The sequence below is a fragment of the Aythya ferina genome (assembly GCF_964211825.1).
Source record: "Aythya ferina genome assembly, chromosome: 18".
In the NCBI taxonomy this organism is placed as follows: Eukaryota; Metazoa; Chordata; class Aves; order Anseriformes; family Anatidae; genus Aythya; species Aythya ferina.
The window spans coordinates 5969103-5994046 of NC_140317.1; the positions used below are offsets into that span (position 1 = coordinate 5969103).

Sequence of the window (24944 nt, forward strand, 5' to 3'; positions counted from 1 at the left end):
AGACAACACACTATTCAATCTACCTTGCTTATAAATTCAGCAAGATTAAATGATTCATTTAGGTGATTTAAGGGTTTCTATTTCCATGTAACTAAAAACCAAATGGATTTTTTTTCCCCCTAAAATTCAATCTCATACACACATAATAGAACTGTGCTGTTCCGTTATGCAGTTAAAATATTCCAAACCAAAGATATTCAGATAGAGAAATGTAATTGCAATATACTCAGCTATTCAGGGGAAAACTTAAGATGTTCTCAAGTGCTCCAAGGAGCCTGCATCTTTGAACCAACAGCATCAGGCTTTGAAAAAAAAATGTGTCAGATTCATTTTTCAAAGACTTGATTTTACCTTTCTTTTGCAAAGAGGAGAAAAAAAAAGCTGAGGTCTTCTAGCAGCAATCCTCACTGTTTAATTATTATGCAGGAATACACAAAAGCATCCAACAAACTGGCAAAAGTTTCAACATCCTGAGTTCTATCGATCTTTCTTAAACATCTAGTGTTCATGATTGTTCTGGAGGCCACACAGAAATACTACGGCACTTCTTCGTACAGTAATTCTTACTGCAGATCAATAGGGGCACTTTTTCCTTGTTTTCAACTGCAGTGAAAATGAACAAAACTTGTTTTGTGTTCTCAACTGCAAAAACTAAAACACCAGGCAGGCTGGCTGCACTGAAGATACACTGGGAAGCAACTGGTCTATCCTATTTAGCCTTCCCTGAAATATTTTCTGACCTACTGATCTTCCTGTTTGAGTTCAGTCTCCTGCAGAGCTTTGAATCTAAATGCTGTACAACCTGACCAGCTCTATATAATTATTTTTTACCTTTTTCTAAACACACAATATAGATGGACATTTTATATACATACAATGTAGATGTACAGTATATAATATATATGTACATCTACAGTAGGTTAAAATTATATGCAGACCTATATATTCAACACATACTGTAACTTTTTCTGGAAGCCATGATCAGTAAACACATAAGGGAACACTGCATCTACAGATAGCTCCCTTCCAATTGTACTTCAGACAGAGAAATTCGAGGCTTGTTTGTGCAGCAAGGAAAGGATTCAAATTAATCCTCTGATACTATTTCAAGTGAATGATGTACCAGAAGAGAAGATCAATATCCAGAAGCAATGACACAAGATGATGTAATACGGACTTTCACGATGGACATGAAGTGAACAGGACCGAGGATGCCTCCCTGTCAGACCCTGTTTAGGGCTCCATTAGCCCGGTTCAAACCGTTTTCTACTACCATATGCAAACTGCTATCATTTAAACCACAGATGTATATACATTATCTGGCAATAGCTGAAGTCCCATATCCCAGAGAAGGGACAAACCACTGAGCTGAGGCAGTTTCCATGAGAATGATCCCAGCCCATGGTGGTTTGTCCATCTCACTTCAACACTTGGCACTGCTGACAGCATTTGCTCCGTGTGAAGATCAAAGAGTGAGAATTGGACCATCACATCATGAGCTCAAGAAGCACTTACAAAAAATCTGTTCTAGGTCTGTGTACATAAGACTGTACAGAGACTGTACTACTGTACCCAGGAATACTGTTCACCATAGTTGTGGTCTGGAAAGTTCCCTACCCCTCCCTCCAAAATAAAAGGAACTGATCCACACAAGTGGGACCCACATAAGGCTTCCAGCTTAACATATAATGATGTCTGGACAGCACAGATAGTGGCCCAGCATTGGCATGTTCACATGCAATCCTCACTGTAAGGATGCTTTTTAAGAGCACAAATGAAAATAACATTAAAATGTATTTCAAACACAGAAGATAAGTTCAAGGTGCAGGCAAAAAACACTTCAGCAGTCTGAATGCTTTACCTTTCCTAGCAGTGAGCTTCCTGTGGAAGTCAGCTGTTACAGCAAAGAAAAAGTGTTCAATCTACACATAATAAATAGGACAGTGCACAGTTTTAACTCACGCAGTATAATCCAAACTATAGTTCCCCCAGAAAATACCTTGATCTAAAAAATCTAGCATACCACATTTTCACATTTTAGAGCAGGTATGTGATTTTGGGGGGTCAAATTCTACATGATCATGAACAAGGTGTTTTGCAACTGTCCCAACTGCGACAATAATCCTTCACCACTGTCAAATCAGACTACCCAATTGTTCACTACAGAAACTATTAGGGTTTAGATAATGCACAGCAGATTTGAGACCACATTTTGTGGGTGGTATTTTTTTGTTGTTGTTGTTTTGAAACTGGGGGAGGGTGGGTGGAGGGTGTTAGAAAATTAGAAAAAGCCAAAGCTAATCACTTGGTAAATTACCTAGCAGGCTGTTTAGGGAGCAGATAAACAAAATGTGGACAAACAGATGGATAAAACCAACAAAACATCTAGCCCACTGTTCATCACGTACAGGCACTGTCAGGATGCCATAACACAGAAGCAGCTTGCACAAAGAAAACAAATTCTCATCATGAAAACAGATTTACTTCTAAATGACAAAATAATGTGTACAGGAGAGACTTAAGTAGAAACACTTAATTGCAAGGTTATCCAACTAGCTTATTCATTTACCAGTGCAAAACACATGTAGAGAAGAGTAAAGAAAGTATGAGAACATTGGCAAACCTACTTGTGCAGACAAAAAACACATTACAGTAATAAATCAGTCTTAAATTCTAAGATACACTTTTTGAGACAAAAAAAGATACCCACGAGCTATTGAAGTTTCCTGCTTTATGCAGTGAAATTTGATTCTCTGAAAGTTTGAAAAGCTATCAAGAACCTATACTCACAGAACGTGCACTAAAAAATAAACAAACACTCCATTTATACTTAACTGAAATGTAAATGCTGAGCATCTATCCAAAGACACAGATCAAGTCACAATATCTGATTTAGCACCTTTGAAACAGTTCCTGCTAGGTCTGGCTGAAAAAGCTACACTTCAGTTGGAAACACAGCTTTGGTGGCATTGGAAGACTCCATAGGTACAGATCAGTTTTAACAGCTTTTGACAAAACAGCAATTTCTAAGTAGTCATTCATAAAATTTATTAATTCTAACAGCCCTAAGGAACAAAACTAAGGTACAGAATATAAGAGAAAAAGGAATGCTCCTAGCCTATCCTTCTAAAATTCACTTCTCTTTCCATTAGGTTCCTCTCCTGAAGGATTTTTACAAGCTCCAGTTTTCAAACATGCCTGACTAATTGTTTAATGCAAAATAACTTTAAAGTGATCTATTAATAACTGGAAACATTTGCAACCCATCCCAGCCTCCCACTTACCTTGTCGATGTGGGGGTGCCAGTATTCATCGTGCGTTGTCTTGGCTTCTGTGCTGTTAATTCTGGAGAAGAACGTTGGCTTAGTCAGGTACATGGCAGAAGAGCTGATTCCGAATGTCTGAGCAATCTTTTCTTGAATTCTCCGTCTCACATCACTGCAAAGAACACAACACAGCACACTAAATGTTGAAACAGCATAGAGGCCCCATTTAAACAGTGATGCATCTCTCTTGATTCTTCTACATCCTCCTTCATTCACCGTTACTGCCTCCTCAGAGCTAAGCTTCCTCGTCAGAGAGTAAATCAAAGGAAACATATACCCATACTTTCCCCCCTCTTATGTTGCCTTAAACAACTGAGATCTACTATAGCAAAGAAAAAAAAATCTGCTGCACTTTTTGTTGTTTTGTCCTCTTTTTATCATCATTTTCAAAATCTTAAGAAAAAGGAACTGTTTGAATCTGGTGGTCTAGATTTTGAAATTTCTTTGCGTAACCAGTGTGTTTTCCTGTGCAATTGTATCACAGTGTTTATTAACTAGTGAAAAATTAAAGAGATTAAGTTATTTTACATACATATTTTTAATCCAAAGCAGATGACTGGAAATGTGTGTTCATAAAGGGCTGCCTCTTGGGAAGAACCTTCAACTACTTTTAAGATAGCTTTAAACTAACAGATGAAGTCTCTCAGGCCCATGAATTCAGGGTTCTAGGCCAACATATGCATTGATATCATAACCAGATTTTGATTAAAAATTAATACCAAGATGTTTTTCCCAATTATTCTGAAAGTTTCAACCAAGGTCTCTCTACCTTTGCTGTTCCTCTGTTTCTCTCAGGAAGCACAGGGAAAAGAACGGGTTTTTGTTTGGCTAGATTTTTTTGTTGTTGTTTTTAAGATCATAAAAATAGAAGACTAATAATCACACACACTTCACTGCATAGAACTGCTTATATAGCAGCATCCTATGTTCTCTTTCAGGACAGAAAAACCGCATACAGATCTAGAACAGGACCATCAAACTGTGTCGGCTTTAGTTCAGTCAATGCTTTTAAAGACAAGAGATTTGTGACTCATTGGGAAGATCTCTGGCAAATCCCACCAGCAAACACACACAGCCAGTATTTAACTTGCAGGAAATTAAAACAACAACAACAAGAATGCAATAACACAGTGAGATAAAATGAAAATGTTTTCTTTTAAAATCTAATCCTCTGTGTTCCATAAAGTCTTAATGGACTGTTTTCTCCCAATTTACCACATTCTTAGTTGTTGTATTAGTCTTCCTTTTCTTCCTTCCCACGCGCTTCAAAGGAAGCACACAAGAACAAGATACTCAGGATGAACACTTTTCTGAAGTTTTTATGGAACTACATTACTAGTTTTTCATCTTTTCTGTGTCAGACATTTCTCTACTGGGTTGTACTGAACTTCCGCACAATTTACAAGAAACCATTTCCCAAGTATTCCTCTGGGGAATTCAAACAGTGACTGACAAGAAGTGACAGAACTAAAAAACAGACCTACGTGTTGAACTGTGAAAGGCACCTCTTGAAGACAAGGACCAAAAAAAAAAAAGGCTTAATTACTCATCCTGTTCACAGCTTGTCCCCACCAAAAAATAATCAATAACAGACATACAGTTTGGATTTTTAACCTGTTTTAAAACCAGTTAAAAAACTTACAGCTTTCATGTGTCAATTCAAACTACTTCAGCTGTGAACTATGAAAACCAGCAAATTCAGAGATGAGATTTTCAGGTATTTACACAGATGCAGAAACTGAGGTTTCAAGTTGAGAGCTACAGAATGGCAGTGTTGTAAAAGTGACATCAGGAAAGGATCTGTGGGTCCCCAGTCCTTCCTCTCATGCCTGTGGGTATCTGATCTTTCTGTCCTCCTTCCAAGAAGTAGAACTTCAACAGAGGCTGCCTTATGTTTCCCAAAAAGCATCAGACATAGCTACTCATTTCACTTCACCATGAATTTGGAGGAATCAGGCGCTTTGAACAGCCCAACGGAAGAATTAATAGCCTAACCCGCAAATACTAAAGTAGTCTGTTCCTCAGCTCTGACACCGGGTGGCCAGGAGCATCAGCCAGCTGGAATATATCTGCAAGTAGCTGTGCCACAGTCCTGACACGACTTTAAATCTCCAGCATTTGTACTGCTCATTAAGCAATACCGCTTCCTCTTTTAGGTTGATTCCTTTCCCACTTTCAAACACTTTCTATTAAGATTTGCTGCCTGGTGTTTATAAGGCTCCGCTGAAGCCGCACTTCCCTTTGAGATGTGCAACAGCTTCAGGCAAGACTGGATGTTTTGCAAAACCAAGCAGGAAACAAAACTCTCCTCAACACAACATTTTTGTCTCCTGACACACAAAAACAACCACCAAAAGCCTAGCTGGTTTGGACCGGCCAGTGGGTTATCAGAAGAAGAGGAAAACAAGCTCAAAGTTGAAGCACGCCGCAAAGTAAAAGTTAGCACATGCTTCAAAATCAACTTGTTTCCTGTTTATAAATTAAGTAGGCAGGGGAAATGGGGAGACAAGTAATGAAGGAGTTGAGGTGACAGGTTTAACAGCATAGATTTAGCTTTTATCCTGGTCTCGTGAAAGCACCTGCCTTCAGTTGACCTAGCAATAACCACGTAGCTGGTCTCTGGGTGTGGAAGCACACTGCTGGCCTCTTATTCCCATGTGCTATTGGCTTCGAGTATTGAATAAACTGCAGATTTCCACTGATACTTGAACAAATAACCCTTATTGCAAAAATTTACTGGAAATAAGCTCCAAACAGCAATACCTTTGAGTGTCTAAATGCTTTTTCCTGCTGAGTATATACCATACTGCTCAAAATACAGCAAAACTCCAGGAAATTCCTAGTTGAGCCAGCTCACGGATGTTATTTCTACATGTAGGGTATTTAATACTCACTTTCTAATAATGTGGGATGAGACAAAAAAAAGTATACAGATCCTATAAGCTAAAAAGGAAAAATGAAAAGATGCAAAAGAAGACTTTCTCATTGCCTGTGAATAGCCAGCAGAAGTTCTTCCTTTGTCAAATACAAGTAGCTGCAATTCAAATTAAGTTTTAAAAAGCTACATAACAAACTTAATACTTAATGGGGGTGGGGGATTAAGGTGCAGAAGGTGATCTGACTGGAAACGCTGCATCATCCTATTGCAATTAATGACAAGGAGATCTGAGCTTGTAGTTAAAGTAAAATATGAAAAAAAAACATCCTTTTACAAGTTAAGTGCCAAAGGCAAAGCTAACTGTGCTGTGCAACATATGGTTTGCAGGGTGCTTTGTGACAGCTTTGCTTGCCCTTCATTTCACACAGTCACATTTACCCCATCGCAGGAGTCCTCAACAGGTTGACAGACTTATCATTGCAAACACGAACTCCATAAGGTATCTCGTGTGTCCTTCACGGAACGAAATGGGAATCAAATGCTTACTTTGCTGTATTGGCAAAGGCACATCTTTTTTAGAGGTCAACATTTTCCCTAAACTACTACAGAGCATGTATCCAAACACATGCATCTATGTACTTCAACTCATTCTGTGCCCAGTTTATGCCAAATACTGCATATAGTTGTTTTCAAAAGTGGTAATAATGTCACTCTTCTTAGCCTACAGCTCTTCTCTACAGCCTAGGCAAAACAGGCCAAGGAAATTTCAGTTGAGAAAGCGCTATCCAGGAAGCAATGAATGAGCCCAGTGCAGTAAAAATGTAAACATTCATTTTCATAAACACTGTGGCTGTTCTACCATTCACGCTGCTTTGGGTCTAACCTGGTTCTGACTGGATGCACTAACCAGCTCTGCTATGGTGATAAGTATGTGAGTACCGAATCCAGTCAGTGTAAGTAAAAAAAAATTGACTCCTCGCAACACTTGTCAGCAGCAATCGAACATTTTCACAGAGTCACTGGAGATTATCAAAATGCACAGCCAGGCTTGGGGAAAAGCAGAACACCACTCACTAAAAACAACATAATCACCTTGTATAAAAGTGGTGTACAAAAACTATTTTGCAATCAGAGCAATCAGGAAGAACAAAAAAAGATTAGTCAATAAAGCACTTAGAAGTCTAGGGCACACAGAACCTAAGGGAAAGGATGTTCACTAGATTGCAGAGTTGCCAGGTTAACATACCAGCAGCCACATAAGCAAGGACTGAGAAGAACTAGAAGTGTCACATGAAAATTTCTGTAAGATACAATCTCTGTCAGGCCAGAAAAAAGAAAGCACTGTGGAAAACAAGATTTCAAGCACAGAGACAGGAACACTCACAAAGCTCTGTGAAACCACACAGCTTCCCTAGCCCACTGTCAATGTCTATGCACTGTTCCCAGTGAAAAGCACCAAAGGCAGCAGAAGCAGGCAATGCAATGCTCTTCTATATCCAGAAAGCTCCAGCAGAAGTCAGATGTGCAAAATAAATAAAGGAAGAAAGCGAACTATTAGTTCCCCTTCTGCTCATTCCATGTCTGTGCCTTAATAAGTTATAAAGTTTTTGGAATAAATCTTTGATGATGCTATTTTCTGCTGAAGTCACAACCTTTAAAACAAGCACGCAGATTTAAAGGTCTCTCTTCTGGATAAAGATGCATCTATTATGTGAAACAAGAGGAATTGCTGTAATATGCTTGTCAGGTGGAGGATAAAGCATCAGCCTAGAAAGCATAATTGATTCTGAAGCAACATAATTCTGACACAGACAGTTTAGAAACCAGCCTCCTGGCTAAGAATGCCTACTCAGATTTGTTATTATTGCAATCAGTAATACTCAGACATGAATTACATCTAGTTATATCTCTCAAGAGTGTATTTTTAAACAGATCTTGGTAGGTAAATAAAAGTAATGAAGATAAACGCTCCCAAGAATAGCATAAAACCATTCATGAAAGACATAAGGCACTACAGTCGGTGTTAAAGCACTGCCATTAATACGAACAAAAGCATTTAATATACGTAGTATGGGATTCATATCCAGCAGCCTGAAACATCCCCTACATTGGCATGCAAAACCAATGGAATATTGATGTTCCCCAGCAGTGCTCTCACCCCACAATATAAGGGTCAGAAACATTCGATGTTTCCATAACTCATATGAATTTCTGTTCTTGTGAAATACATAAATAATCTGCAGTAAGACAACACCTCCCCATACACTTGTATTATTTCTGCAGATTCCTTGATCTTCTGTAGAACAGTAGGCAGCACAAAGACTATTATTTTCGCATTACTCCCCACTATCTTGGTGAGGCAGAGACTATTTTTCTTTACGCATTTGAAGTTCAGTAATAATCAGTGTCACATTTTTGTGATGAGTTGTGGGACAGAAGTAAACACATTTGAACAATGGTCATCCCTAAACATAACGGTATTGAAAAATGTTTAGGCTAAGTAATAAACTCTAGTTGGTTAATATTTTAGACAAAATTACTATAACTAATAAAATGAATAAGATATGCTGGGTGTATGGAATGTACATGTACCTATCCATTAATGCATTTAGCTACTTCATACTACTTCCACCACTAGAGGGAGGTCAAATTCCTTCACAAATGCAAGAAAAAAGGACAAAAAGAGAAAAAAAAAAAATTAACTTTAGACTTTAAGATATTCAAGCCAGGTACATTTTAAATTATGAGATAGCAACTGAAATGCTTAACTAAAGATTTATTGTGTCTAGTCAACAAAGAATGCTTGATCCTAAACTTTGGCAACACACCTTCAGACACATGGAGCTCGTTTTGTTTGTTGTCTTCGTTAAGTATATGAGCAGGTCTACAGAAAGCTAAAAGCATCAGATGCCAAAGCTATTACATTATAGCACTACTTCATATTCTGGCTTCATCGGGGGAAAGTATGCTCCACTTTTCAAGCCAGAACATTAGTAATTTGAAGTCCTTCCACTTCCTGCTTTAGCATTTTTAATGTTTTGCTACACTTTGCCCCCCAAAAAACAAGTTCCTGAAGTGATAATAGGATGGGACTGTCTTCATCATCTAATGCAACACCTCTTGGATAACAGATGTGAAATACCAGTTAAAGTATTTCATATCTCAGCTGACACGTTCCAGCAAATAACCAAAACTCAGAAAAGCATCTCTGTTTGCTTGCAGGTCTGCAGGACTGGCAAATGCTAAAACTGGGCATCAACCGTCAACCCCTTAGGCTGCAAGTGAAACATGGGGCAAGGCCATCATCAGAGTCCATTTACACCATCAATATTAGTCTGACATTGGTGATGGAACTGAAATAACACCAGCTGCTTTAAATTTAAGACATCGTAATTCTCAGAGATTACTACTTAGAGCTGCAAGTTCAATTGCAACTCTGAATCCATCACATAGGACAAGCCCATTACAGCTTACGCTCTACAAAAAAAAACAAGTTGTGTTTTGTAGTTCATCCTACAGTTATTCAAATTTTTTACCGATATAATGCAAAATCCTCTTCTGTGAAGATGTCTTGAATTTTGTCCCCAAAGTACCTGAAAAATGAATCAACATTCTAAAATGGGCATTGCTGAATCACACTGCCCGAGTCATACCAAGCTGTATTCTCTCCCCATCTGTGCTTTACCCACAACCCATGTATTAAAACCCAACTCAAAAATCCTACAAATGTTTGAGTGTGAAATTCCCAAAGCATTACTCAAAGATCAAGTATTAAAAGATAAGGGATCAATATACAGCAACTGATAACAGAATTCCCCAGGCATTAAAAATGTCCCATCACACATCACAAATAAGCACATGGATTCAGATTTTTTAAAACAAGTATAGATATTTGACTTCTTCCACTGCTGACAATCTATTGACTGTAACTTTAAAGGTAGGGGGGGAATATCCACCAAACATATTATTTGCTGGTGCAAGAACTCTAAAAATAAAGGTAATAGTATCTTTCAAAGAGCTCAGTTCAACATAAGGTATTATTTCCAGTTTTCATGCAACAAAAGCTTTTCAACTAGCCATGGAAACTGTGATGAACCTAACCAATTCTACAGTTGGTCATTCAAAACCCCAGTCCACAAGGCTTGAGAAATCTGAAAAGGCTCAGAGTACTGAAGTTGTAGGGTAACAATGGCAGCAAGTCACAGCCCGACTTTACCTGTACAGATTAACAAAATGCTTCCCCATTGAAAGAGCTCCGGAATGCAAGTCCAAAATTGATGCCTGGGAAAGGAAACAAAAGTTAAAGAAGAGGAAGAAGCGCGAGAAGGTTTTATCATTATTTATCACTGACCTTCAAGAAATATCCCAAGTTGGCTCTCATTCTCCATACACTCCTGAACAAAACTATTAGTTTCTAGCTTTCAGGACCAAAATATTAATGCTTACTTTACAACTGCAAGCCTCCCTCTGTTTGTTCTACAAATTAACAAAAGATTAAGGTACCATATGGCTAACGCACTACTATAGGACTACTATTGCCGACATTCAAATCCAACATACAGAACTGCCAGTCTTCCAGGGACTAAGGGTAAGACATCTTATTCCTGGATCCCTTCTTGAAGACATTTCCCTTCCACACAAAGATGACTAATTTTCCAATATTTGTGAAGTGCTCAAATAACAGCACTAATATTTAACTCGCCCAGCATTTGTTAGTAAAACTTCTTCACCATGAGTTCCTGTATACCTCATATTTAATACAGACACAAATGTCTGCTTAAGAGAACAACTACGGTTCTAAGGCTTGCAGAGCCATTTTTTTTCCCAGTTTCTAAACTGCTGTAGAATAAAACCAGGGAGTGAAAGGTTTTCATATATGAAAAAAATCAATTTGTCCACTTGATTTAAGCCAAACACTTCTGTTGAGCTCCAGACCAAGCTAAAAGATGAGTATTCAGATTTGCTATGTTAGAGAGCTACATCTCAAGACCCTAAAATATTTCCCTGAATTGAATGAAGTACATGTTTGTATGTATTTTGTGGACAGCAAGGGACATATTTATTGCCTAATTTCCCATCAGTTAAACAGTATTTAAAAGTATACCTTCTTAATAGCAGCCTTATTTTCTACACTGAAAATAGCAAGTAGCAACAGTTAATTAACCTGACTGGCACCAAAATTAGAATGACCTCTTTGATGTACAATATCCTGGAAAAAGCACTCTCATCTTGGGATCTGGCATCTCTTGATGCACCACATACCATTCACATTATTCTAACAAAATCAAAACAATAATAGTATGATTAGGTGAGCTGCCTGGAAAGAATGGTAACCTCCATCTTACCAGTAAAAAGGATTTCTGGGCATGGCTGGCACAATACTCGGTTTGATTTGAAGCCACTTTGCATTTTGACCCAAAAGCAGACAGGCTGGTGAACAAGCAGCCCAAATCATCAGTGCACTTACATGTCAGTGCTGCAGTGCATTTACCCCTGCCCTCAAAGCCCTTTTCTCTCTCCTCGTCTGGATCGTGTTTGGAAAAAACAACCAAGACAATCTGAGCAAAAGAAAACCACTGTATGCTCAATTGCTTTGAGCTTCTAAACTGAAATAGCAGAACTCCACAAAAGTCTCCATTTAAAAGAGATATTGACAGCCTTCTTTTAATGTATGCACCCAAATCACTTCACCTATCCCTGAACCTTTAAAAATATGTACAGTAGCAAGCTACATAAATGGACACAGCATGAGCTTTTCAGACCTCCCATTCTCACTGAAGTTCTCCAAAGGCTGCAGAAGACTGTTACAGAAACAAGTCATCTTACACTCATTCAAGAGCAGCTCTTGTAATAAGCTTTACTAGAGCTTCAGAAGTAAACCATGTTTGTTCTCAGTTCCTCAAGCTGCAGATGATCACGGTGATGTGGTAGAATCCAAAATGGCCAAGTGGATCAATACAAAACTCCCACAAGAGGTGAAGATATTCACAGCTGAAAATGTAATAGCTGCATTACAAAGCCAGATGAAGACTGAAAATGAAGTCTCGAGATGATCGAATATTCCTCAGGGTCCTTTCAGACAGGGGAAAACATCTGAACGCTAAATGTAGATGGGGAGTTGATTACATGTGAGCACAGAGCTATTTGTTTAACAACTACCTTGGAAAGAAACTGAAATGCATTTATTTTAGCCTCTGCCATTTCAGCACATTAAATATTTTCAGCACCATTTTCCACACTCAGAAGAATACTTTGGTGGAAGCTTCTGTCAACACCATTACTTCAAGTTCAGCTGCCTGATAAGGGTTCATCAGTCATCAGTAGCTCAGGTCACTGCTCCCCAGTTGAAAGCTCTACAAAGTTTATCTAAAGACAGCAGGAACAATGCAAACACACATATTCACACACCTATTTCTGAGAGATGGTTACAGAGCTCCTACAGAAAGGAGAATGAACTTCCTTCAAAAAAAATACTACAACATATGTTCCTTTGGACCTTAAGGTATCATTAGTCTCATACTCTCCACTCTCTCACTGTAAAACAGATCCAGCAAAGATATGGAAATAGCCACCATTTCTCACCATATAGCAAAAAGGATCAATTTCCCTGTCTTGAGGAGCACGACAGGCCCTTTCTTTGATCTTCACTGAAACAGATTGCCAACTACACTTGCACTGCTACAGTGATTCCACTTCTACCTTCACCCCTTAAAAAGCTTTAGGTGAGACTCTGGAAGAAAACAGGGAAAAAAAAGTGCCCAAAAGAGAATTTTTCAGAACTTGCTTCCACTTGCTGCAAGGAAGCCTGTAGAGCTCAAACCCTTCCCCACTCCTGTGGGAACACTCACCCACACGAGCTAAGAAGAGGGAAGAACAATGAAGGCTCTCTATGGCCACCCTTCCTGGGCAGCAGCAAACCTGTAGTTCCTGTGTGCAGCCACGCACAGGCTCTCAGAAACAGCAACACCTTTAAATACCCTTCTCTATTGGAACCAGAGTAAAGGGACAAGAGTTACATCCTTCAAGTAATGCCTCTTAAGAGAGAGGCTGATTAATTATGAGACAAATGCAACCAATCATCATACAAAGTGCTGGACGCACAGCTTATTACTGGGAAACTAAATCAATATTTGGCCGTGATGTCTTACACTAGGTAAAGAGTAGGCACAACTGGTCCCTCCCCAGCTTCCTACAGTAAGGTCCAGATAATCCCAGCAAGACAATAAGAGAAACAAAGGGAAGTGAAAGATGCACTGCAACACACCAACTGGCAGCTACCCCTACCAGGAGGCGAGGCAAAAAGGATTGAGACTCTGGGGTTTCAGCAGAGGTGTGTGGAAGGATAAATACCAAGCAGAGGCTGTACCTTCTCCCTGGAAAATTCAGAAGGGACAGCATTTTGAGGACTTTAGTTTGGCTGGGAGAGTTGAAAGCAGAACAAGGAGTGATATTACCTGTAGAAACACCATTCTGTGCGTGGGCCCACATCAGACACCCTTGTCTGATATCACAGTTACATATGTTGTTCGCTTCCTTCAGTCATTAAGAAATGTAATTTTCCCTGCAAAAAGGAATTTCAGGTAGCTACCTCTGCCAATTTTGCAGCAACACAGGAAGCAGAGGGCTGCAGCTGTCTGGCTGCACCAAGGTGCTTTGTTTCTTCTTTTCCTCTCCATCAGGCTTTATCTAAATGCCAATAGCTTTGATAGTAAATGAGTCGAGTTTATTTGCACTGGAGAGGCGTTATGACGGCAGCACTCACAAAGATGTGAATGAATGAGTCATGACTAAGCTGGCAACGCAAGCAGGGACTGCATGCAAGAAAATACTAGGTCGGGAAAAAAAGGAAAGGTCATTATCTTTATAAAGACGGGAAAAAAAGTTGAGAAACAGCAAGAGAACGAGTGCAAATGACTGTCTGTGAAAGAGAAAACGTGGTGAAAAAGCTATTTTATAGCTACAGAGACCTATGTAGGGGAGAGGTAGAGCACTGGAGAAGGTGCCCGTTTGTATTTTGTTGGAAGTTAGATTACAAGCGGGTCTTCTAGCCTCAGCATGTGCATTAGCACACAAGTGTGCATGCGTGTGTCTGCACACACACTAATCTAGGAGCAATTATAAAGGAAGATAGGAAAGAAAGCTCAGCATGACAACTGGGGCATGACTGCTGGGAGACTTCAATGGTTCAGATGTTTGCCAGGACTTCCTCAACACAAAAGGACAGAGAAGGAAACCAGGGTTTGCACTACATTTCAGTCCTCCAAGGGAGCTGAAAGAGTAGCAAACAAAGGGAGAGAACCGACAGATTTGCAAGCTGCAAATTGGCTCTTTAAGTTATTACATTAGACAGATGCTTCTGTGAATTCAAAACACAAGTAGGACAGACCAAAATGCTGCTTTAAAAGGCATTAGGAGGAAATCGGGGAGAATTAAAATGTGGTCTATACCCCAGTAGAAATCTGAAGATGTTCCACTTGGAATAGTGTAGAGAGCAAGTTGGCTAAAGAAAGAATTAAAAAGAATTAAGGAGCAGATGTGAGAAATTATTTAAGGAAGTTCTAAGAAAAAAATAGTCTTAGAACAACAGACATAATTGGACAGAATTATCCAAACGCTCCAAAGTCTAAGAACCTTAAAGCAACAAGCTAAATCTAATCCACCAGAACTGAAGCTTCGGAGGCAAAGGGGTAAAGTCGCTGGATGAAGTTAAGACTTGAAACACTTTGTATGCTATGTAGATGACAGATATGAAAATAAAAGGCTTAAGCAAAGAAAAAAAAATCATCTACACATTATCAGCACACATCAATCATTATTTAATGAGATCTGGGAACTAAAACTGCACTATCAGGAGCAGATTCATTCCATGACATGGGGAATACAAGAACACAGATTGAGTAAGAAAGAGAAAAATACAGAACTGGGGATGAAAGAAAAAAAAATAAATATGATAAATTAGACAAAGAGTCCATATTTAAAAGGTTGTCCTAAACATGCCCCAAGAAATACTGTTTGGCTCCCGTTTTCAGCATCTTTGAGATGTCTGTCCACAATTTTGGATGAGCCTTCAATGCAATACTACACAACTCTTCTTGCAGCTTTCCCTAAGGAGTAGCAGCACGCAGTAACTTTCTCACATTCCCACATTACAAGAAACGTGAGAAGATTTGGATCACAGCCCAGATTTCTCTGAGACCAACAGCAGTTTACTACAAGAATCTTTTTCCCCTGGTTTCCCTCTCCTTTAAAAAACTACAAAATTATGCTTCCAGAGTGATGTGATGACAGCTGTATGTTTGGCTGAGATTCCAGCTCATTGTCCAAGTAACCCAGCTCAGGACCCCATGCCCAGCTCTGAGCATTGGGCAGCCGCTCACCTCCCTTCAGGTCTCTTCCAGGAGGTCTCTGGACATTTCCCCAATTTGCTGGCCCCAGCTCTCTGTGGTCCAAGTCCTTGAACCTGTCCCTGTGTTTCACACTGCCCTTCTTAATCCCTCCTTGTGGAAGTCTAACGACAATCACATGCAGGTCCCAAAAGAACAAGACAGGAAACAGTCTTGACAGCGCTAATGACAGGAGCTAAGCAGGAGGTCCCAACGGGTTGAGTAACCCAGGCAGAATGGCAACCTGTGCAACCACCGAACTGAAAAAATATCCAAGAGACACTGTCTGAATTGAACAGGGAACATTAAATATTGTAAAGATATTGTTTCAGATGGGCAACACCACCGAAGTTGCTTAGTTGTGTTTTTTTTCAGATCTTTTTAAGCAGTCACAAAAACATTAAAGTCTCTTTTTTCCACTCCAATCTTTATCCTTTTCTTGTACTAAATACCCTAATTCAGCAGAGGCCTTAGTAAGCATTTATGTTTACAAATACAAAACAGTTTCTGTTCATACACAAAAACAACCTGAGAACAAAGGGGGAGAAAAAATTAAGAGAAATATGCCTGTTAAAGAGAAATAGTTGTTTTCACTTCTAAAGAATGTAATTCAAAACTCTGCTTAAGATGTTACATGAGGCCTTTTGTCATTACATTAAACCCATCTTTACATGATAGCTGTGGACCACTGTGATTTGGTTTCTCAAAAAAAAAAAAAAAAATCAAACTTGTGCAGTTCAGCTATAGCAACTGGTTCCAGATGCACCCAACAAAACCAGTTCAAGAGAGGACATAGAAATATTAACTGAATAATAGGAAATGTGTGAACAGTACTGAAAAAGTCATAACTTACAACGTTAGCAAAAGCATTAATAGGACAGAAAATTAATTTCCAGACAATTTTCCCATATTTAAGCAGAAGGAAAAATTCTGTATTATCTCCTCTAGCTCCCAAAATGCATTTATAATCTCAAAGATCACCTTGGAAGTAAGAGAATGTAAAAAGTAACAGGACACTGCTCACCCCTCCATCAGATCCTCCGAAGGACAGTCCTCTCTCTGCTATTCTGCAGGCAAAACAATAACCTCAGATGAGAACTGGAATCTGATTACTTTGTCCTGTAATATCATTATTTACAGCATACAACTTCCCAGTAAGGGTTATTTAATGCATCAGATATAACCCAACTGAGTTGAAAATAGAAGCCGCCATTTATCTGAAATTCTGAATCACGCAGCCTGACATGAAAACAGAGTATCTGCACTGTGGAACATTTCTGAACCTGTAGCCCCTTCCATAAACACCCACAACACCTACAAAACCACTGATTTTCAAGTACATTCTGGGCAACATTGAACGTAAACAAAACAAAAACACCACAGAACTTGATCCCTCAGGGCAGTACAAATAAACCTACATAATGCAAAGATACTTTATCAAAAACAAGAGTCCAGCCAGAGTTTGAAGTCAAAGGGCCAGCCCAGAGAACAGCTCTATGCCAGCTGCACATCAGTTGAAGCAGAGAGTGTTACAGTGAAATTCCACTTACATAATCACCAAGTGCAAACCACACTCAAGGAGGCTGATAACTTCTAACTGAAGAATTTGACAGTGCCCCCTACTCTTTGATTAAAATTCACCACTTTGTGCTCACAGAGGGTCAGCACCAGCACATTACCCATAAAGCGACTCAGCTGAACAGAGATTTATGTTGTTCATTCCATTTTTAAAGGCCAATTGGAACAGAAGGCTAAGTAGAAATTGTTCAAAAAATGTGAGATTCAGAGAACACCATTTAGTTTTATTCTCTACAACCCACATGCCCACAGAGCTAGGCAGACTCTGTGTGAAAGAGAACAGCCTCCACTACAGCAGAAAAGGAAAATGGCTTTAAAATAGAAGTTCAATGCTTTAACCAGTTAAAACTATCTCCTTCAGCTAATGAGCTTTGTGCTACACCTGAAATACTGGTACACCGTCAGCACAGCCCTGCTTCTTCTGCACATTACAATTCAAAAACTAAAAGAAAAATTACCTACGGATTCTTTCAGCTTCCTCCCTTGTTATTACTGCATCAGTTACACCTCTTCCACATTTCCTGGGAGTGCACCCTGCAACACAAAGAGAAGAAAGAAAATTATCATCTTTCCAATAAAATCACTTAAAATCCCTTGCTGAGAAATCTAACCTTTGATATTAAAAGCTTGTGGAAAAAGGCCAACAGCAAGACTTACGGGTGAAGAATACACAATGAATACACTACGTAACTATGCTCTCAGTCATACGGTCTGAATTTTTGGGTAGACCTGTGTGAAGCCAGGAGTTGGACTTGATGATCCTTGTGGGTCCCTCCAACTCGGGGTATTCTATGATTCTTTGTAACTTCTTATAAAACTGGAAGTCTGGTCCACCAGCCTTCAGGCAAGAAGGATTGCTAAGATCAATTCTGAGCCACTGCAGACCTTGGGATGCTGCATTTGGCACTTTTCTGGGGAAGATCCATTTATAGATGTACAGTTGCAGAAAAGTTTGAAAGAATGCATTTGCTGACATCTGCCAACACACTTTACTGCTGCTGAACCGAACTCCTCTTCAAAGATTATTTGATCATCAAAACAAAGGAGAGAGGCAAAGCACTACTGGGAAAGGGAAAAAATCACCTGTACGAGTCAAAAGCATCAGTCTGCTCTGATCGAAAGCAGCTAATGATAACAATGACCACGGAGTGATGGAATGAAATCTTGCCACAGCACAAGAGCTTTACGGGAATGCACACCCTGCCTTATCAGACGTGTTCTGGCTGCCTTAAGCACACCACAAATCCCTCCAGTCTCACCAGAGCTTCAGAAGGAAAGAGAAGCAGTGAGACGATGACATGTGGCTGAAAAGGCTGAGTGCTGACAACAACATGCCAAAGTGTGGACATTTTTCCATGCTCAGGAAAAGAAAAATCACTCATTTGACTTGTGTTTAAATTGGAAGCACCCACAGTAGGCAGTGTTTGAACCCTGAGGCACCCAAAGCATGTCCCTCCCTTCCCCTGGGTGCACACATACAGCCCGCTTTGCTCCAGCTCCCCATCCATCATTGCCAGACCTCAGTTAGTCCCAAACCCAGATTGCCCTCCTGGGCCTGTCACCATGAGGGCAGGCAGCCAACACTGGGTCCCTGAACGCTCCTAAAAGAGGTTTTTCCTCCTAAGCCACTGGAGTAAAAATGCAGCAGCAGATGAAGGTCAGGAAACCAGGGGGATTACAACCCAGACAAGTCATTGCTCTTTCTGACTAACGGCAACAATTCCCTGAGGTCAGCTCAAGCAAGAATCAAATTCCAGGGAGCACGTACTGAATTATTGGAAGACAACCTAGCAAACGTGCAATCTGAAATAATGCTGGAGATTGTGCTGCCAACCATCCATACCGCAACAGCAGCACAGAACCCAGCGCTGTAGAGAGGCTGAACCAGAACCACTGCTCCCCACATCACTTCTCTCCTCTTGACCCTGTGAGCAAAAGGATAAAAAAGCAGAATCAAAGCATGCTGTTCTGCAGAAACAGTAGTTTTGCATGTCAGCCAACAGCACTTCGCAATGCGGTACCAGCCTCAAAGGCACAGTTCAACAGACAAAAACCCACCAGGGCTTTACAGGGGGAAAAGTTGCTCTAAGTTTTAAGTTCGGAAGGGGAGGGAAGGGAAGCCTCTACACCTGTTTCAGGCACACTTCATCCCCTCTGCAACCAGAAAGGCTAGACAGGTTTTGGGGAAATTCTAGTGTTTACCAATCTTGTAATTCCAAAAACTGAACGCTTACCAATTAAACACTGCAGACCTTGCAGTAAAAATGGCAACAGTGGAAATGCAATATTCCTTTGGAGCACGGGACATAGCTGTTCTGAATGGCAACAAGTAGTAGGCAGCAAACACCACAAGCTATTTCTTGGCTGCCCAAAAATAAAAAGGTACACATCTTACGCTGCTGTGCCATAACAGCAGTGGCAGATTAAAATCAGTTATTCACTTCTGAATGCCAGGCTGAAAAGCAGCTCAGGAGCTTATTGAGAAGGAAGAGACATCTCTGCCTCTACACTAGCAAATATTCAGCCAAGGAGTGGGAGAAACAGCCAGGGCAGTAACAGCTTCCATCACCCAATTTTAACCTTACTGATATGCCTTCGGAAACAGCCCAAAGGAAGCAGCTTGGGTTCCCAGAACTGAAAACATTTACATGTTTAGGTAGCAACCATACGATCCACTCACTAAAGATCTGCCCAATAATTACGATTAATCACAAACCACGTAACAGATATATTCCACAATTTACCTAAGGTTCTGTCGGCTATAAAGACGTCAACACATTTATCAAGCACAAGTTTAGAAAAACACATTTATCTTTTATTTTTCAACTGTCCTTTTTTTTTTTTTAAAAAAAAAAAAAAAAAAAAAAAAAAAGGATTGGATTGAAAAGGACTGAGGTAACCAACTGATACAGAAACAAGAAAGGAGAAGTTCAGGAGAAAGCTGAATACAGAAAAACAATGAAGTTGCCTCAGCGTACAGAGACAAAGGATGGGAACGACCTTCCTTCTGTCATCAAAAAGGACTTTTTAATGCTGGAAAAGCAAAGAAAAATGTCTTAGGGATAACGAAAAGCACATGTTCAAGGACAGACACATAGGAAAAAGTACATGCAAAGGAGGTTTTCAAGAATCCAAGGCAAGCCCATCTAAATAGTTTTCTTTGATTGACACCCTCCAGTAAGGGCACTAGCAAAGACTTGTGGTTTCAGAAGAGACGTGTGCTCTGTTTCCAGCTGCAAGCAACAACACAGGACTTATCCGTTTAGAAAGACTGGTAGTAGAGAGCCAAGATTTAGCAAAACCACAGCTTTACAGAAGACAATTGTCACACGTCTATGTGCTCTGAGAAAGCTGACAAAGCCACTGGTGGAAGCAGAACGTGCTCTGAAAGAGACAGCTGAAGCTTTTCCGACCTGAGGAGAAAAACAAAAAGCTAGTCCAGCATAAAGTCAGTCAGGTACCGAGAGGAAGGCACAAACACTGATGTAAGCTAAGGAAAGACCAAAAGAGTCTGCCTGTTGACAAACAATGTTAGCATGTCATCTTTGTCCTCTAAGAAACCACCACACACAAGAGCACCGAAGTGTTAAGAGCATACTCTGAAAAGCTGCACTCAGGAGAAATTCAGTATAGAACTACAAAGCATCCTGTAGCTTCTGCAAATCTGTGCCTCATACACACAAAATCACTCATTTATCTAATAATTTACTCAGCTTTGGATCCCAGAGTGGTATTTTGTCAGTCAGGGTAGAAGAGGCACACCCTGAACCACACAAAAGCACAAATTCTCCCTGCAGACCCCGTTCCCACTCAGCACACAGACCATAACAAGGGGATACAGCACTCCAAGCACCTTTGCCCTCTGCTTAGCAGAGATACTTGCCCAAGCACCATTTGCTTTCAAGGCTGGGGTGATTCTCAAGAGAAAAAGCCCCATCATGATGCTCAACTAATGCAATCCAGCTCCAAGCGGGACAAGGAGAGGCAAAGGCTGCTTGGATGACATTCCCATAGTAACACCAGCAGTCCAGGTGCCTCCGCTACACACATTCTGCTTCCCACATCAGTTGATCTAGTCTTTGGAAAAGCATCTCAGAGCTTTCTCTGGGCAGCAATCACAGCTGCTTTGTACCTTGACACAACATCAACACAAACAAGAGACTGTGCAGGGGTTCATCAGACCCACTAGAAGCCACGTCAGATTTAAGTGCTCAACCATATCTCAGGCAGCCAAGGTTTGGCAGCAGGGTTCAGAACACAGATGAGACTGTTCACAGAACACCCTATCTTCTGCAAACACAATCAGTGAAGTGCTCAGCCACTGACAAACAACAGATTTTATATTCCTGGGAAGCATGTTTACTGCTGAGCTGTACCACGGACATAAGAACTCTGCTCTGCGGCACCAATTCTGGTGTCTATTGAAGCAAACTCGCAGCTCAGACTGGTTCACTGTGGGGCAGGGACAGGTGCACAAACAAAAAGCTCATCTGAGCTGTGGAAACTTTACTGCGAGCAGCAGACGCTGAATGACGATGGCAACGTGCCTCCTTCCAACACAGAGCCAGCAGCTGCAGATTTCAAGCCAGAGTGAAGACAGAATTAAAAGCTTTCTATCTATCACTGAATAGATATTTCCAACGAAGTGACTGAAGCTCCGCAGACGAATCCAGTTTGGCAGAGAAGCACAAGGCGCATTTTATTCCCGAGTTATCAGCAGCCCCCGTGTGGAGCAGGGAGCAGCGAGGCTCGGCCGGCTCTTCACCACCGCCTGGTGGATGCTGAGCAGAAGGCAGGAGAAAAAACGGGAGAAGTTGAGCACAGCTTCAATAGGCTGCTAACACAACAGATGTTCGCACATTTCTGATACCACCAACACGGATCTCTTTCTGGAAGTATAATGCAGGGGAACACACGTAAAAACATCCGCTAGAAAACAAAATCAAACTCACAATAAGCTAAAGAGAAACAAGCAAAGATCTACTTTGAAAGCCCAAAAGCATTCAAAAACGACTCCCTGCCCCTAGAGCTTCCATCACGTTCCTGGATTTGATGCCAATTTTATTGGTCATTTGAGATAAAGCCAGACACTGCGCCCCGAAGTTGGCATTTGCAGTCTGTTCCCCATCACACCACAAGAACAGAGAACGCATCCATTCCTCCTCCTTGGCACAGGTATCCTTCAACTTTCTTCCTCATGCTGAAAAGAACTCAGAGGCTGCCACGACCACAAGACTCCAGCTCAGAACACTGCTCTAGAAAATCAAAGAAGAGAAGAAATTATGTTTTGTGGGTTTGGGGCATTTATTTTGATAAGCCAAAGCCCTGGTAGCAGAACAAGAACAGTTTCAGCCTCAGTTCAGTTAGAAGTACCACATCTGCAGCAACGCTACATATTTCCCTGGCCTTGAGACTATGGAAATAAAGCCAGCAGGCACTTCTCCTTATAGTAACTGCAGAAAGTTAGAACACAACATATGTATTCCTGTTTTTAAAGCCAGAAAGTCCTCCTTCTGAGGAAGCTCTCTTACTAGCAACTTCCTGACAGCCGTTTCCTTGGCCTCAAGAACATTTGAGATGAAATCTCCAAGATGGTATCAAAAGAGCACTGGAAAAGCCTTTCTGACCCCAGGCTCTGCATCATCTTCTGTTTTGTTATCAACCTTGTGACCAGCAGCTCCAGGACCAGCCACCTGCACAGTGCCAGGGCAGTTACCTCGGGGCAGCGCATCCAGGCTGCAGTTTGAACATTTCCTACCAGCATTGGCACCTGTAGAAGAACAGAAGAACAGGAAATTGTTCATCCTGTGCTCCAAGCAGCTTGCTGTAGCCTCCACGCTGCCTCCAGCTTTGTGCCAGCACACAATTTGTCAGCCACATGACGAACCAGATAAGGAAACAGGTTTGGCTACCAGCTAGCTCAGAAAAGATTATTTTTTTCTACATGGAATAGTTCACCAATCAAGTTCAACACACAGCTAGACGTACAAGTAGGCTGACAAAAAGCAAGGGTTGATCTGCCTTCTGCCAGCAGTGCCACTTCAGTGTTCATCCAGATACACTTACAGATCTGAAGAAGGGTATCAGTACAACTCTTCAGCTGCAGACAGAGTTAGAATCACTGCTTTTCATCATGTCAGATTAAAATCTTGTGTTTCTCTAGAAGATCCAGCATCAACATTCAAAAGAACCACATATTGGGGAGACAAATACCAGTTCAACAGAAAACAGGCTCAGCTAGGAGACCCAAAGATGGAGGAGATGTGCTTTGCAGGCAGCATCACGCCTCTCAAGAATATCAAAAGTTGGCATTTGTGCTATCACCACACGCTAAATGCACAAGTATCCTAAATTAGTTCCACTTCATGCCCTGTACTACATTTACAAAGTCACCCATGAGTCTATTACAGGGATCAGCAGAGCACAGAAAGGTACTGGAAGCAAATGAGCAAAAAGTTGATTTCACGCAGGCCAAGCAAAGCAGCTTCAGGAGAGAATTATGCGGGGTTCTCAAGCGATCTCTCAGGTTGCCCCAAGAGATTTGAACATTTGGGGACTTAAATAATGCATGCAATGACCAGGTATTTGATAGAAGCACAGTGACCTGGGTTTAAGAGGCTTAAACACCCAAATACCTTCAGGAAGACCCCAATACCCAACAGGTAGACCCCTCACACCTACAATATGTGACACTCATACCCGATACCTGACAGGTAGACCCCAATACCCGACAAGTAGACCCCTCACACCCCAATATGTGACACAAACACCCCATACCTCACACCTACACCCTGGTTCCTTGCACCAACACCCCAATACCCAACACCTACACCCCATACCTCATACTGGTGCCTCAACACCTGACACCTACAGCCCATACCTCACACCTACACTCCAATACCCAACACCTACACCCCAATACCTCACAGTGACACCCCAATATCCAACATTGGCACCCCATATTTCACACCTACACTCCAGTATCTCACACCGACACCCCAATACTCAACACCTACACCTCGGGTCCCTTGCACCAACACCCCAATACCTGACACGTAAACTCTGTACCTTGTACCTACATCCCAAGACCCAACACCTAAACCCTATACCTGACACCTACACCCCACTACCCAACATCGACACCCCAATACCTAACGCTTACACCCTATATCTCACCCTGATACACCAACAACTGACACCTACACCCCAACACCTCACACCTACACCCTAATACCTAGCGCTTACACCCAGTATCTCACACCAATACACCAATATCCAATGTCTACACCCCAACACCTACACCGCGATACCTCCCAGTGACACCCCAATACCCAACACCTGCACCTCATCCCTCACGCCTACACCTCAGTACCTCACACCGACGCCCCAATACCTGGCCTCTACACCCCAATACCTGGCACTTACACCCTATACCTCACACCTGCACCCCGGGGTCCCTCACACCGTACCTTCGAACCTCCTGCCGGCGCCGTAGTCCCCGGAGCAGGCCACCTCCACGAACCTGTCCCTCACCGCCTCGCTGCCGCGGGCCAGCACCTCCGCTCCTCCCTGCCGGCCGCCGGGCAGGCTCCAGCCCAGCAGCCCGCCGACGAGGACGGCGGAGCCGAGCAGGGCAGCCCCGGGGGCCGCTCCCCTCAGCGCCCAGCCCCGTCCCGGCGCCGTGCCGCCTGCCCGGGCCTTGCCGCCCGCCGGTCTCCGCCGCTCGCCCCCCCCCGGCCCCGCTCGGCGCTGCGCCGCCATCGCGCCCCCCCCCGCCCC

At 41.6% G+C, this 24944-nt stretch overlaps 1 protein-coding gene across 1 annotated transcript in view; it reads right to left on the minus strand.

The window, feature by feature from the left end:
* The window catches only part of OGFOD3 (2-oxoglutarate and iron dependent oxygenase domain containing 3), a gene marked incomplete at its 5' end in the record, with an annotated part of 43222 nt that extends 18296 nt beyond the window's left edge, over positions 1–24926 (minus strand). Inside the window, 7 exons of the mRNA XM_084492591.1 lie at positions 3285–3438; positions 9741–9797; positions 10421–10485; positions 16612–16654; positions 17624–17699; positions 22882–22935; positions 24635–24926. Of these exons, the coding sequence (XP_084348717.1) occupies positions 3285–3438; positions 9741–9797; positions 10421–10485; positions 16612–16654; positions 17624–17699; positions 22882–22935; positions 24635–24926 (741 nt within the window). The remainder of the gene's footprint in view (positions 1–3284; positions 3439–9740; positions 9798–10420; positions 10486–16611; positions 16655–17623; positions 17700–22881; positions 22936–24634) is intronic.
* Positions 24927–24944: the final 18 nt, after the last annotated feature.